The 15,138-nt window shown below is 28.1% G+C and overlaps 1 protein-coding gene across 1 annotated transcript; it reads right to left on the bottom strand.

Moving 5' to 3' along the window:
* Nucleotides 1–3,193: 3,193 nt before the first annotated feature.
* Nucleotides 3,194–14,332, bottom strand: LOC129969615 (uncharacterized). The gene is made up of 2 exons (XM_056084261.1): nucleotides 14,227–14,332; nucleotides 3,194–7,193 (listed from the first exon to the last, which is right to left on the bottom strand). The coding sequence occupies exon 2, from the start codon at nucleotides 7,189–7,191 to the stop codon at nucleotides 6,544–6,546; it is 648 nt and encodes a 215-aa protein (XP_055940236.1). The 5' UTR covers nucleotides 7,192–7,193; nucleotides 14,227–14,332; the 3' UTR covers nucleotides 3,194–6,543.
* Nucleotides 14,333–15,138: the final 806 nt, after the last annotated feature.

Raw genomic sequence — 15,138 nt, 5'->3', positions numbered from 1 at the left:
TATTTGTTATTTTGTTTAGAGGAAGTGAGCTTGATTTCGTTTACAGGTGCTAAAAATGAGTATATATTTTTATGTTCTCCCACACTTTCCTGGAATTACTTTAAATTTTAAAAATGGGAAGAAGAAAAGACTTTTCTCCCAATTGCACCAAGCCGATTCCTCAATTTTGCGCCTTCTCATTAATGGCACCCAGGACATATGTCCTGCAGTTACACCGCTGCTAAGAAATGCCCTTGTGTTTTATTAGCTGTAAGCCAACGTTGAGCAATAGTTATGAAAGACTTAATAAAAATTTGAATATAAGTACTAAATTCTGTAAAGTCAAAGTATATTTCATCTGCTAAATATTTCTTATAACTAACATTTTGTATTGTCAGTTCCTGAAATAAAAAAAAAAAAAAACTAAACAATAAATTATTGTAAAAGTAAGAATTGTAGTAAAACAACATGAGAAAATATTAATACACTTTAAAATTTATGAGAGTTTTTCTAATTACCCTTAAAAGTTTCTATCAAAAAGTGATACAATCAGTCTATGAAAGGAATAATCCATACAAATGTTCATTTATCGTGTTGATTTCTTAGCCAACCAATCAAAAAATAGTCGGTAAAATGTGAACTGATTCTCTTATTATTATGCGAAATATAAGACAAATTAATTATTCTGAATGATCGACAATTGAATCAGATGTTGACACCCTTCATATTGATTTCCTAATGTACCGATTAAAAACAGTCGGCAAATATGCGATATCTGATTTACTCTTCGATTTGTTAATTATTCTGTCGTATAGAGAATAAAATACTGATTAAATGAAGGATAATTTAATCCGATATAAGGTATTCTGCCGATTTAATGTCTTCGGAATCCATTGATTTCTTCGCCGACCGGCTAAAATCAGTCAGCAAAATACATCAGATTAACTTGTCATTATGCCGATAATTCTGCCAAAGTAGTGCAAACTCTAAGTTGAATGAATAGCAACTGAATCAGATGTTCAGCAACCAGATGAGTTAAACCATTTTTAACTGGGTTTGTCAAATTAGTGAAAAATTTGCACATTTCGTGCGTTTATTATATAATAATTGAAGATAGAATTAAATTATCAGATTCTTTGATATGTAGTTCTCAACACTTCCTACTGAAATAATAAAGATTTTTACCGAAGAAGTTTTTAATTTCTTGCCAACGGAAGGGGGAGCGGTCGCCTAAAAAGGATGATTTCCCTTTCGCTGACCTCCTAGTGTCGTCGTCTCCGTTATTATGTGACTACATTATAGAGTCTCATTTTCAAAATCTGTCTTTCTACATAATGATGTTGTTCAATTCGAATTTAGTTTGAAATATTCTCTAAAAGAAAAACCTTCGACTATCATATTAATACGATAAAATGGTAAATTTGAAAAAATATAATGAAAAAAAAATCTAGTTGCTGTGGTGTCTCCGAAACCTTCTCGCATTTCTTTAAAAGAGATAACTGCCTAACCCTCTCCCGCACGGAAATAGCATTACCATTGTTATTTTCAGATGCAAACAGATGAGCGTTCCGTGCTTTGTAGTATAATGAAGATAATCGAGGAAGCAGTTTGGACGCCTTTTTTTTTCTCGATTGACTGAAACCAAAATTTGGCACACAATTATAATCTTAGTGAATTTTTTTTAATGTGATTTGTACGTTATTACGTTTATGAGTTACATGCCCGAGAACGTGCAGATCGACAGACTTTCTAGCCATTTACGAAAATGATTTAAAATTTAATATGGAAATACACTTCACATGTTTAAGCTGTTTATCAAATTTCATTTATCCAACTTGTTGTGATTATAGACACTTGGAATTCTATAAGACAGACGGTCCACCATTTCACAAATTTTGTTTAAAATTTATATGAATCTCTCCTTTAGATGCTAAAACTATGCGCCAAATTTCATTGATTTAAATCTTTGCGGTTTTTATTTATCGTATTTACATGCATGTAAATCATAGATAAACTGACTATGAATCCCTATACAGATTTGGTCCCAAATTTGATAATGATCAATAATTTAGATGCTGAAATTGTGGGTCATGTTTTGTTTATTCAATATTTATGTTTTGTAGTTATAACACTCGCCTTCTCTCAGACATAATTGTGAATATATTTTGCTTAAAATTTAATATAAATCAACAAATTTATTATAAAAACTATATATGAAATTTCATCGATATAACTTTTTTTTTTGCATGAAAAAGAATAATTGTAAGCGTTCTTAAGTTATACATACAGACAAAATTCCAAAAATGGATTTGGAATGGCTCAAAGAAATCTGAAATGTGGAAACTCGTCAAAATTTCGAATTTTTTGACCATTACTATACTTCTCTATACTATTTATACCAGAAAGTAAAAATGCAAGTCACAAACAATTTCTGCTACGCATTATTTAGTAAACATTGTTTAAAAATAAAATCAATGATTATTTGTCAATCTTCTATCAATTTCTCTACAGTTAAAAAAAAAAAAAAAAACTTACAGAGATAATTTCTTTACAGAGATTTCCGATGAATGTCAACACGTGGACTACTTTTCGTTTTCTTTCCTCAAATCCGGAAGAAGTAAAAGTCTGTTTCCTGTGCACATTCACACGAGTCGAAATCGTAGATTTTGATCGACAGGCTTGATTCTATGACAGACCTTAACAGTATTTTATTCTTTTTAAATTTTTATGCTTGAATATGTCTGGTCTTTCTTTGCCTTTTTCTTTTATTGTGAAATATACATATAAAAAAACCCTTGCAATTATCTAAGTCATTAAATATTTTTATACAACGGCTGTCACAATTTCTGTTTTTCTGTCTTTAAAATAATTAAAAAAAATTTTTGTGTATCAATATTTTTCATCTGTGCCCATAGTGATTAAACTTGGTTCATATTCACGTGTTAAATACTTTGCACCAGTTTAATTATAGAATTCACTAAGTGCAATGTATTTTAGAAAAAGTGTATGACATCAGAGAGCAATCTAACATCAGAGAACAGTTACAGTTAGACGTTAATCACATTCTTGGTTACATCTATCATTGTGGAGTGTTTTTGGTTGAATGCTGAAAGTAAAAAAAATTCTCACGCTTCTTTTAAAGTCAAAAACAAAGCTTTTATTGTAATAAATAATTTTATTTACAATATGCAAATATAAATATATAGACATCGCATTTTCCTATTAATGCACATATTCTCTCTTCTCAATAGCTCACAAACAATAACTTTTTGACACACTGTAAACTCTCGATTATCTGTAGATGGATATTTTGCTTCTTGTATAATCCATGATTCTTAACCCCCAAATTATATTGGGTAAAATTTCAATCTTCACCAATAATAAAGGAGAGAGTGCATGTCTGTGTTGGCGCTCTATAAGATTGATCATCAGACCTAGAGTTAACCAAATCTAGAACAGATGTAGTTTGGATGGCAAAAATGTGCTCCCTGGAGCATTTTATTTGAAATTTTAATGAAAATTTTAATCAATGCATAAATTTTTATTTCTTACAAAAAATATGTTTGAGTAACTACATATAATTTAAGAAAATTCTTTAAGTGTTTACATTTTTTTCCCCTTGAAATTAAAAAAAAAAAATAATTCAAATGTGGCAAATGGCTACATTAAGAACTATACAATATTCCAGTGACACAAATCACATCATAAATGGGTCGAAAAGGCAGCTTGACCCATATAAAAATGTTGTTGTAAGCCACGTTTGTGACACAAAAATAAATGACACATTTTTTTTATATAAAAAAATAAACCAACAAATTTGTAGGCACAGAAGTCTGTTATTCATTAATTCATAATTTTAGGAGTAAGCCCCCTATTTAAATAAAAATTGTTCAAACGCATTTTCGTTTTTATGTGTATTCTTTATTAGTCCTTTATCGGATTATTTTCGTTTGCCGCATTTCACGAATAATCGGAAATTTACTGTACTTCATATAGTAGCTGTCTTGCAAATTTTAATTTTTTGAATTTTTTTTTATTGAGATGTTTAAAATCAAAAAGATCAGACAAAAATTTTAAATAATTAAACATTAATTCATTTGGCATCGTATAAGAGATTTTGATTTAAATAAATTTTACATATGATATCATATAATTTAAAAAATAAAAATACATCCTAATAAATCAAGAATAAATACTATACAGCATATATATATATACATATATACGCAGTTATGAGCTAAGAACTAATTATAATTCATTATTTAAAAGTATTCCATAAAGCGTAGCCTGCCAAACAAAACTGAATCAAATATAATGCAAATTAATTTTGAAATAAAATCATCTTAACATTTTTTTTTCTATCAAAATCAATATGTTGGTATCCTATATAGCAAGTTCAGCTGCTCTTAAACGTAAGTGCATACAAACAACATAACAGCTTACAAACATATACAGAATAATAATCTCCAATTCAAATTAAATGCATCATTCATTTTAAAGGATGGGAAATAAAGTTATGTTTAAGAATAAAGATACTTCCTTCAATTTTAAAATTTTATGGAATTTTAATAAACTCTAAATTACTCTATACGAATAATGATTTTCAAAGAAATTTTATCTGAAAGTGTTTCGTATGTTTTTGTTTAATTAAACATTTGTTTACATTTTGTTTAATTACAGTTTGTAATAATTATTTTATTTAATTTGTGTATTCATGTGTTTTTGTTTAATTACAAAGATGCTTGCTTCTATATTTAAATTTAATAGAACTTTTCTCAATTTTAATAAAGTGAGGATAATTTTTTAAAACACTTAAATGGTTTGGAAATAAATGCATTTATTTCAAACTAGCCGCCTTTGGCGAGCAGCTGGTTCGCCAATCTTAATGCTCGTAAAAATTTTAATAATTAAATATTTAATGTATTTCCTACTTCAATAGCTTCTTCAATAAAATATTTTAAAACTTCAAATTTCAATTCACTCATAATATTATAAGAGCCTTCAGTCATAACTTAATCTGTATCTCTAATTTTCAGTTAGCTCGCGTAGAATTTATGCTTTAAATTAAAGTGAAAATGATTAATTTGCAATTAATATAATATTTTTTACTGAAACAATGCAATTTTTTTTGTAATATGATTACAGAAAACAGAATCACTGAGCATTTAAACCTTATGGGCACTAAAGAATATCTTTCTTAATTTATGTAATATCTCAAGAATTTGTCAACAAAATTTTTTCAGATTCATCATGAGCAGGTCTATTCATTAACAATGTTTCATTTTAAATGCATCAAACACTAAGAAAATAAACAGAATCGTTTAAAATAATCGGTCGAAAACAGGTAAAAAAATGCAATTTAATTACAAAAGCATACAACTAACTTAAAAATAATTTAAATCAAGTCCGCTTCCGTTGAAAATAGATGTAAACAATCAGAACACAATGCGCATGCGTGACGCCAGTTACGGTAACGCAAATGCGTTAATTTTTTTACGGCAGTTGGGGTAACGCTAGGCAGATTAGAAATGTTTAATTTCCTTTATTCTGTTTTATTTTAATTCAAAAGTACTTCAGAATGAATCTGAAAGATCGATTCATTAACAACGTTTAATTTTAAATGTATCAAACATTAAGAAAATAAACAGAATCATTTGAAATAATCGGCCGAAAAATGTTAAGCCTAAGCCTCATTAGCGTGGGAAAAAAATCCTGAAGCCGTATTCAGTTGGCGGCGGGGAAAATGAAGATTTTTTTAGCGTGAAAGTTAGTTTTTAATTAATAATTAAAATTTCAAAAAAAGGGAGGTGCACATTCCCGACCTCCAAGGTATACACGTACCAAATTTGGTAGCTGTAGGTCAAATGGTCTTTTCTGTAGAGCGCCACCATACACACACACACATTGAGCTTTTTATAAGTATAGATTAGTGCAGTAGTACTAAAGTAGGAAGTATTCTAGATTATATCCTTTTTTCCTAATCCTAGTCTAAGAAGTATTTGGATTATTTTTCTTTATCCGTTGAATTTAGGCCTCACTGTATTTCTTTAAAATCAATCAAACTTATCATATTTTAAATGATTTTTGTGATTGAATTCTTAAACACTTTGAATTTTATTAAGTACATATAAAAATAACTTTTCAAATATATATATAAATATATATAATATTACTTTGGCAATTTAAATAATCTCATGAATTATCACAGTCAATTTTTAAGACTTGAAAGTAAAATAAATAATAAGCGATACAATATCTATCTCAATTTAGGACTTAATCATTCTAATCAAAATCACAGTAAAAAACAGTTCCAACCAAATAAGACTAGGAGGTCGAATCCCCTGGATATTTTGGCCCACAAGGAATTTATCCTTGCTGCGCCAAAGAGAATATCAGAATCCAGTGAGAACCATGAGGACAAAATGTCCTTTCATATCACTTTTAAATACGAAATATCACTAAGGAAACGAACAGCCATAAAGCATTACGGCGCTTAAAAGCAAGCCATTGATATTAGCTAGGCCAATATCAAAAAGATTCGCCAATTCTATGGATGAACTTGCTTCACTTGAAAGGCGCCACTGTCATATAATCTGGAGGAGGTGTTTCCACCTTTTTTCCTCCAACCACCTTTGGATAACGATTTAAGTTATCACTAACGATAGCTGTCGTAGTCTTTTGTTCTGCAACTGCTGAATAGTCAGGGGGGACATCACTGTCACCAATAGGCGTTCGGTCATCAACAGGTGTTCGGAAGTTTTGCTGGAGCATTGGAGGTGCTGTGGGCTGTACAGGCGAAGGGAGAATCGGATCTATGTTATTCCACGGGGTTACGAGCAGAGAAGGATTCGAACTCACGTTGGTCAACAGGCCAGCAGGCGGAGGGGGATTCGCATTTACGATTCTCAACAGGCCTGCAGGCTGAGATGGATTCGCATTCACGTTGGTCAACAGGCCAGCAGGCCGCGAGGGATTCGTATTCACGTTTCTCTCAAGACGCCTCCAAATCAGCTGACGGGCAACACAGCAGCAACCACAGAGGAATAATAAGACAATAAGTGTAAAGATAATAGTAACAAATATTTGCGCAAGAACAAAGGGATCCAAAGAAGTGTTGTTCTCCTTGTCGTTATATCCTTTGATAACTCTTCCTGTGTTATGTGTAGAGTAAAAGTGAATGAACTCGCGACTCAGCCCCGGTCTTGTACTCATTCCTAAAATAAAAGAAAAAAAAATACAATAGTAAATGACAAGAATTGTCCCTTAACAAAGTTTGCCCTAACCAAGTAAACATGTGTCTGATCTATGCAGTGATTTAACTAACAATCTTGCAAAACACATGTGAATTGCAGTTATAAATCATATACAAAATATTGTGACGAATCTGTAACATTAAATTTCTTTAATTTTCGTTTTGTTGCTGAAATAGAGATTTAAAGATATTCTTAATGGATGCAAGGTTAGTGATTCCCGAACTTGGTAACAAACTTGGCGGGAAAAAAAAAATGGTTTTGGAAAATGCAAGATTTACGTAGAGATCTTTATTAGGTACCGACACCTGAAAATACTTCTATGAAATTTCATATTTCATGTTGTGTCAGAAAATCTATATGAATCTGCGAAGCTAACCAGTTCTGTCTTTGGAATTGTGCGACGCGATCTCTACAGCTCTGAACGATGGCGGCAACTTATTAGTATATAAACTATGCAGCAAATTTAAATTCTATTTCTTTGAAGGTTGCTTGGATATTGCATGCTATATTTTTAAAGAATAACCACTGTAAAGACATATTCCATTTAAATGCATGAATTTTAGGAATTATAAAAATCGGTATCGTTAAATTGAAAACGCTTTTACGGACAGAAAGTTTTTTCCATATACATATCAGGAGTCTTAATTTTGCAGTTTTAACAAAAAGTTTATTAAAATCCCAATTTTTACGTAAATACACTTTTTCTGATATTAACCCTTTGCAATCCTATGCCCAATTTGACTGTCTTTATGTAGTATGCATCGTTTTCACGTGCTTGTTAGATAATGATTATTATGCAAGCCGTATATTAGCAATGGAAATTTCACATTAATATTTAGTAATTATAACAAATCTACAACTATTTCTGAGATTTCTAAGTACTAAAAGGAATGTTTATATTCATACATGTATAATAATGCATCTCTTTAATTTTTGGAGTGTAGTGTTAATTTATATAATATATATATGTAATGAAATGTTAAACTCTTAATTTCAATTTAATTAATGTCCAAGCTTTTATCTTAATTTAGCCCATAGTAAGTTCATTCTCTTATTTCTTGATCCAATTCCACTGTCGCTACTTAATTAATTCAAGAGAAGCTATGTAAAATTGCGGAATCGGCTAAACGCCGACACATTCACACGCTCAGCGCGAAGGGATAGAAAATTGTCCAGTAAGCACATTCCTTTTAAAAAATCCCTATGTTTCCTTTACATGTGATTGACATGCGTCAGAAATCCCTATCAGAATCTTAATAACATATTGGCACTATGAAGAAATATTTTCCCTATCAAATCTCAGGTTATATAAGACGAGGGATATTTATCTCTTCTTCTTCCCCACTTCTGCTTTCGTGCCGCGTCTCTGCTTGTAAATAATTATGCTTTTCCATCATCCCTCTCTGTGTCATTCTGTGTGCTCATCGCTTGTACATATGCCTGCTTCTTCAAAATAAAATAAAACGATGTCACGAAATCAAAAGTATCTTCACTGTCTTCAAACTGCATTCTGCTTCACATAAAATAATGCTTATATATATATATATATATAATATAAACACAAAATTAATAAATTTAAAATGTATTTTAATGCAACAAAAGTACAATTTGCACTTTGATGATGAACATACAGGTTATTTTCGTTTATGCTATGCTGATACATAAAAAAAATCTCACTCTATCAAAAATTCTTAAAAACATGCAGATTTCTATATAGCTTTACAGGGAATAATAGATTTCTTTGCATATTTAATTCATTAATATTCCATTTTTCAGAAATACATTATGGATTTGGAAATCAGAGAAAAAGAAAAATAAACCAAACAGGAATCATGAATTAAAATTTTTACATCTGTTAATATTTGACCTTAAGTTTTTAGAGCTAGTCAAAACAGGGTATAGCATTCAACATTTTGAAAATATATACCGAAATGAACAGATTCTTGTACAGTTTACATATCCTAGACTCTTTTCGTCAAAAAAAAAAAAAAAAAAAAAAAATTACATAATACAAATGATGAATTCATTATTGATGCTTCTAAAAATTAAATGTATTTAATACAGCAATTTCATTTGCAAATTTAAATAAAAAAAATAATGTATATGAATTTCTTGATTATACTTGCTTATTTGTACTAAAAATTCTGACGCAAAAAAGTTCTGTCAAAATCAAACAGAGGACCCTAAATGAAATGCACATTCACAATTAAGATTAGAAATACATTACACATAACTTATTATTTTTTGACAGACTGATAATAATCAAAACTATATTCATAAAGACACAGCATTTAATATGTTGGAATTATTTTGAAAGAAATAAACAGCTTTACTTGAGCTATTTTTTTCCTACTTGTGGTAATGTTTTCAAGGGGGAAAATATATCGGCCTATATATAAAAAAATAATAGCAATGAAGAATTTAGCAATAATACTTAAAAAAAATATATAAATAAAATTCACTTAATATGATAACTTGAATGGTAAATTTAAATGAAACAAAAAAGTCAATAAACTAAAAACTAAACTATTTTTATTTATGCTTGTTGAAGATTGCCAAAAACAAGTTGTGCCAAAAGATTATAGCGAGCCCTAAATATAATCCAGATTTACAATTGAAGTTAAAAAACATACATAGCAAACAATTTTTTAAAATTCATGCTATACTTAAAATATTTTGTTATAACAAACTTAACTAATAATAATTATAAAAAGAAAGTATTTGAATGAAAAGTTAATTATTATTGCAATTTTTATGAATTCGAACTATACAATGCAAAGTTCTTTAAGGTTTGTGATATTATCTGCAAAAACTAAACTGTTACAAATTTACTCATTACGTAGTTTAACATATGAATCTTAAGAAAACAATATAAAAGTATATTGTAGACATATATATAATTTTATATCCCTAAATATCAAATATAATCTGCTTTGTGAATAACTTTTTCTGACTTCTTGATAAAATGAAAGAAATCTTGGCATTTAAAAGCTGAATTTAAGTCATCAGTTTAGATTCACGTGACAGACAATGACATATTGAAATTAAAATCTATAGAACATCAAATATTTAAAAGTGTTTCATATTTCTTCAATTCTAAATTATTAATATCAAGATTAAACAGATAGTGCCATCTTATTCAGAAGTGACAGAAATTAGTAATTCAGGAACATAGATTTTCTTAAATAAAATGTATTACAATCAATAATTAAGATTTTTTTTTCTTCACCTTCAGCTTTCAATTAAATTTTCTAATAATATTGTTACATTTGATTCTAAACCAACATTCAGTTGTTCCCATTTAGACAAGGGAGCTAAAATAAAAAAATCTAGCAATATAGGGAAGTAATAAATGTTAAATTATAACAAATAGTAGAAGAAAAGCACTCATAAAAAAGCTGTCTCAATTCAGATAAAATTCAAAGAAACACATTATAGATCAAAAGACTCTTCACTAAATAATTGAAATCAAAATTAACATGAATATTAAATTAAAATTAGAAAAAAGAAGAGTTTTGAGAAATTAAATAACAATATATAGATTTATGGATATAAGCTTCTTGTTAAAAGTATAATGACAATAATATAATTTGGATAAAAAAAAAAAAGATGGAAATTTATATATATATATATCCAGTTACTTAAAGAATAGTATGTGATATGTCCTAAATAAGTATGTAAATTCTTATAATAAAATTAAAAATTTGGATGTATATATTTGCTTCTATATAGAAAAAAAAAATTGCATCCAATCAACTAGCTTAATTGATTTCTCATTAAAAAAATTTCAGAGATGGAGAAAGTATGGCTAATCTTTTTTCATGAAAAACCACATTTAAGCAATCAGAGATATCAGCACCCAAGATATTAGAAATATTAACCAAAGACACATTTATTAATTTTAGATAAATTCTTTCTGTAAACCCTTTTCTTAATTCCACAGCAAGGTTTACAGCAGTAATAAAATTGATATAAGTACAAACACCTATGAAAATAGAGGGGGGAAAAAATCAGGTCCTATTGCAAATCCAGATTTAAATTCACACACAGAAATCATTGTCATTGGCAACCTGGTAATTTCAGGCAAAATAAACACAAATAAAATTTCACACCTCTTCACAAAGTGTTATGCATTTTCAAAATAAGTTGCTGTTTGCTTCTAGTAAGCTTTGACAAAACAAAGGAATTCAAACTCTTTATTGAATTCAGATTTGCTCTTCAACAATAAATTCTACCAAATCCCCCTCAATCTAAAGTTGACCTTCTCAAAGTAGGAAACATCAATTGACAAATTCTATTGTAGATTTTGTGGCAAAAAAATCATCTGAAAATTTCAAATGCCCAAAGTAGCCCATGCATAATTTTACAGCAAATACAATGTACAATAAACTTATGGGAAAAGAAAAGAGGCATATTCTTTATATGTTTCTTAAAATAAAAATGTCAACTCCCACTATTCTCAATTGGCTGAAGGCAAAATTTTCTTATTTCAGATTATTAAAGAGTATGAATATAAATTAAAATAACTTCTAACTCTTGCAATCTTCAACATATTAATTTGAAGAATATTAAATAAGTAAAAAATTAACTTTCTTTGCAACTATTTTGATATCATTGTATATTCTTCCTCTAAGAAAATCTAAATACCATCCTTGATATTTGTAAAAAACAAGATACTGAATTGAAACTATTTAAATGTGTTTTTACACAAATTAATATTAATATTAAGAGCAAAGTAAAGTTATAAATACCAATGATACAAAGAAATTTATTTAAAAAAAAACTGGAATCAGCCATAATTGTAAAATAACTTCACAAGTTCTTTTATGCTCAATATCAATGTTTATTTTAAGTTCATTCCTGAACATGCTTAACTTAAATATTCCTTAAGCCAATAGTTGAAAAAAGGACGTGGTATTTAATTGGGTTAATGAATGTCAATATGTATTAGAACAATTAAAAGAAATATTAATAACAAAACTTGTATGAAAACTGCATCATTCTGATGTATTATAACATGCTTTTGTTGAAAAATCACAAGAGTGTTGAAATTCTATTGAAAAAAACCTTGATGATTTGCAGGACTTTAAAATGATGACGAAAAAAATCATACAACAGAATACAATGCCATAACTGAAACATAAAAATATCATCTGATCACGATTCAAAATTATGTGGTCAATCATAAAATAGTCCTAGTGTTTCTTTAAAATGGTACGTTAAAATAATTAAACTTAACTAAAGATACATTAAATAAATTCTTATATTACCATCATGGATAAAAAAAATTGGTATTTATACTGGCCAAATGGTTTTTGTTTGTTTCTAAAAAGTTGAAAGTTTAAAAGATAGGTAATTAATTCTGTTGGCATTTTAAAATGAAGTTATCAAAAAGGTTCTGCAATATTGAAACTGGTATGTTATTCAGGAATCTGATTTTTCATTATCTTGAACAATCAGATAATGTGATATTAATGAAATGGAAATTCAATGAAAGAATGATAGTTTGTGCAGACCTGATAATCAGGACAATAACGAAACAGAAAAATCTGTATAAAGTAGTTCTCATTTTCATGAAGGTTTAAATAATTAAAACAAACTTGCAAACAATCTGGTCATTCTGGTGATAAAAAAAATTGTTTGAATTACTCTTCAGTACTATTGGTCTAATATTTATAATTTTCGATATTATTGTATTTGATACATATAGTATAATATACAAATTTAATAATAATAAAAAAAAAGCTTGAATTTATTACATCAAGTAAACTTCTTAAATGACGTTCTGTTGAAACTAATGAAAGTTCTATTAATTATATTTTAACAAAACATTTTGATTAATTGTGAATGACTATGAGATAAAGTATGTTTAGATTTTTTTCTATTAAATTACAAAAAAAAAAAAAAAAAAAAAAAACTAAAGTAATTTTGAAGTTATATATTTCAATATCCATTCTTTTAAATTACATTAACTTTTTATCTCAAAATTAATGGTAAAGTTGAATACTTTAATCAGTCTTAGTTACTAGGTGTGAAAGTAAATAAATTCTATTAGAAAAAGGATACTCGTGTATTTCGGATTTAATTGCATATCGCTTGTGAATAAGACAAACATGAGATCTGTGGTAATTAATTGCCTGGTTGTAATAAACATGACATCTTTAATCAGTTTTTGTAACAATTAATCAATGACATGCAGCTTACATAAATATTGAAAAATTGAGAGAACAATTAGTAAATGCAATTGAATCTCTTACTAAATATGTTCAAGCATGCTGGTTATTTAATACTTTATCTTATAGTTCTTCTATAAATGAAAATAATTATGAACCTTTTAATTAAACTAATAATTTGATCTTATTAAAACAAAAGACTTTCATAATTAAAATAAAACAGAATATGATGTTGCTTTTTTCAGACATACATTCAATCCGAATAATTTTTGTTTTGTAAAGAATGCAATTATTTCAACACTAAAAAAATAAAGTGTTTCCTTTCCTGTCCATTGAAATTATTAAATAATGATTAGCAATAAGCTAGGAAATTAATATTCCAAATTCATTAGTAAATAATCTATCACAATTATGTTTCAAAATTAAGTTATTTACACTTAATTTATGGAAAATTAATAAATGTGATGATTGTGGCAATTGCCTGAATCATATTATATAAAAAAAGAACATCTTCAAGAATTTGACACAGCAATCTTTTCTTTTTTCATAAGTGAATAAGTTCATTCGAAATTATTTCTGGATGAAAGACTGATTATTGGATTGTGGTCTTTTCATCGATTTTATTGGGGAAAAAAATGATGAGATTTGGAAATGTATTAATACTGTGATTCTGTACAATGTTTCTCTTTGACAGAATGCATGGGACAAAACAAAACTCCCATGCAATCTCGACGTCAAATATTGTTTTATCAAAAGTCTACAAACTACGGAAATTAAAGATAAATCGCATATTAAAATTAAAAAGTGCAGAGAAAACTCACCTGATTATCTCCGTTAGACCCACCCATACGGGTTTGCTGAAGTTAGAAAGCATTTTTACTGGCTTAAAAGGGTTTGTTATGATTTCTGCTGTGTTTGTTTTCGCGCTGTTGAAAGAGTGAAATGCGGTTAACAGTTAAGATTTGTCAGAAAATGTATTAAGTTAACAAAATTTTCAATGGCAGTTTCGAAAATTTTACATATTAAAACTAGGAATTATTCACGAGAGTCTTATTTGAATTGATTTTCCCAAAAGGTAATTACTCAATACAATGATCTTAATCAAATTATATTTACCAGATAATTGCTAGAATTTATATATTTCAAGGTTCAAATATCTTAAGCATCATGTTCAGAGGTAAGCGTCTACAATTTTTACGGCATTAAAAATGCCGTAAAAATTTTCTCAAACCGGTTTTGAATTTAAAAAAAAAAAAAAAAAAAAAAGCAGGGTTTTGCAATTTTTACTTAAAACTTAAGGAACAGCAATAGCTAAGTATTAAAAAAAGAAAAGGATTATTTTGGATGTATTGTGAGGAATTAAATTTTGTAAATCAAGTACCACGGCAGTTTCTGCCAGTAAATAAATCTTTTTTTATAGCTCATTATTTTAAAAAAGATTTTAATAATATGATGATATTGATATTTGAAATTGATGAGTATAAATCAAATTATTATTCTTTGTAATAATACAAAATCATATTTTGGGGATTGCAACTAAATAAATAAGCTGAAGTTTTAAAAGCTCACCTCTTTAAAATTATATATTCATTAAGTTATACTGCAAAATGTGAATGTATGTTTTAAATGGATATTTAACATTGGTATACATAAAGGAAATTGGGTCTTTTTATTGTCTGAGTTCGAGTTTATATGAACTATTTGATTAAAAAATCTTCTCAAAGCACGAGTAA

The sequence above is a fragment of the Argiope bruennichi genome, chromosome 5 (genome assembly GCF_947563725.1).
Source record: "Argiope bruennichi chromosome 5, qqArgBrue1.1, whole genome shotgun sequence".
Lineage (NCBI taxonomy): Eukaryota > Metazoa > Arthropoda > Arachnida > Araneae > Araneidae > Argiope > Argiope bruennichi.
Note: the sequence above shows the minus strand (reverse complement) of the source record. Positions and strands in the feature narration are given on the sequence as shown.

Excerpts from the sequence above, each read along its gene's own strand:
- LOC129969615 (XM_056084261.1), bottom strand. The coding sequence starts at position 7,191 with ATGAGTACAAGACCGGGGCTGAGTCGCGAGTTCATTCACTTTTACTCT.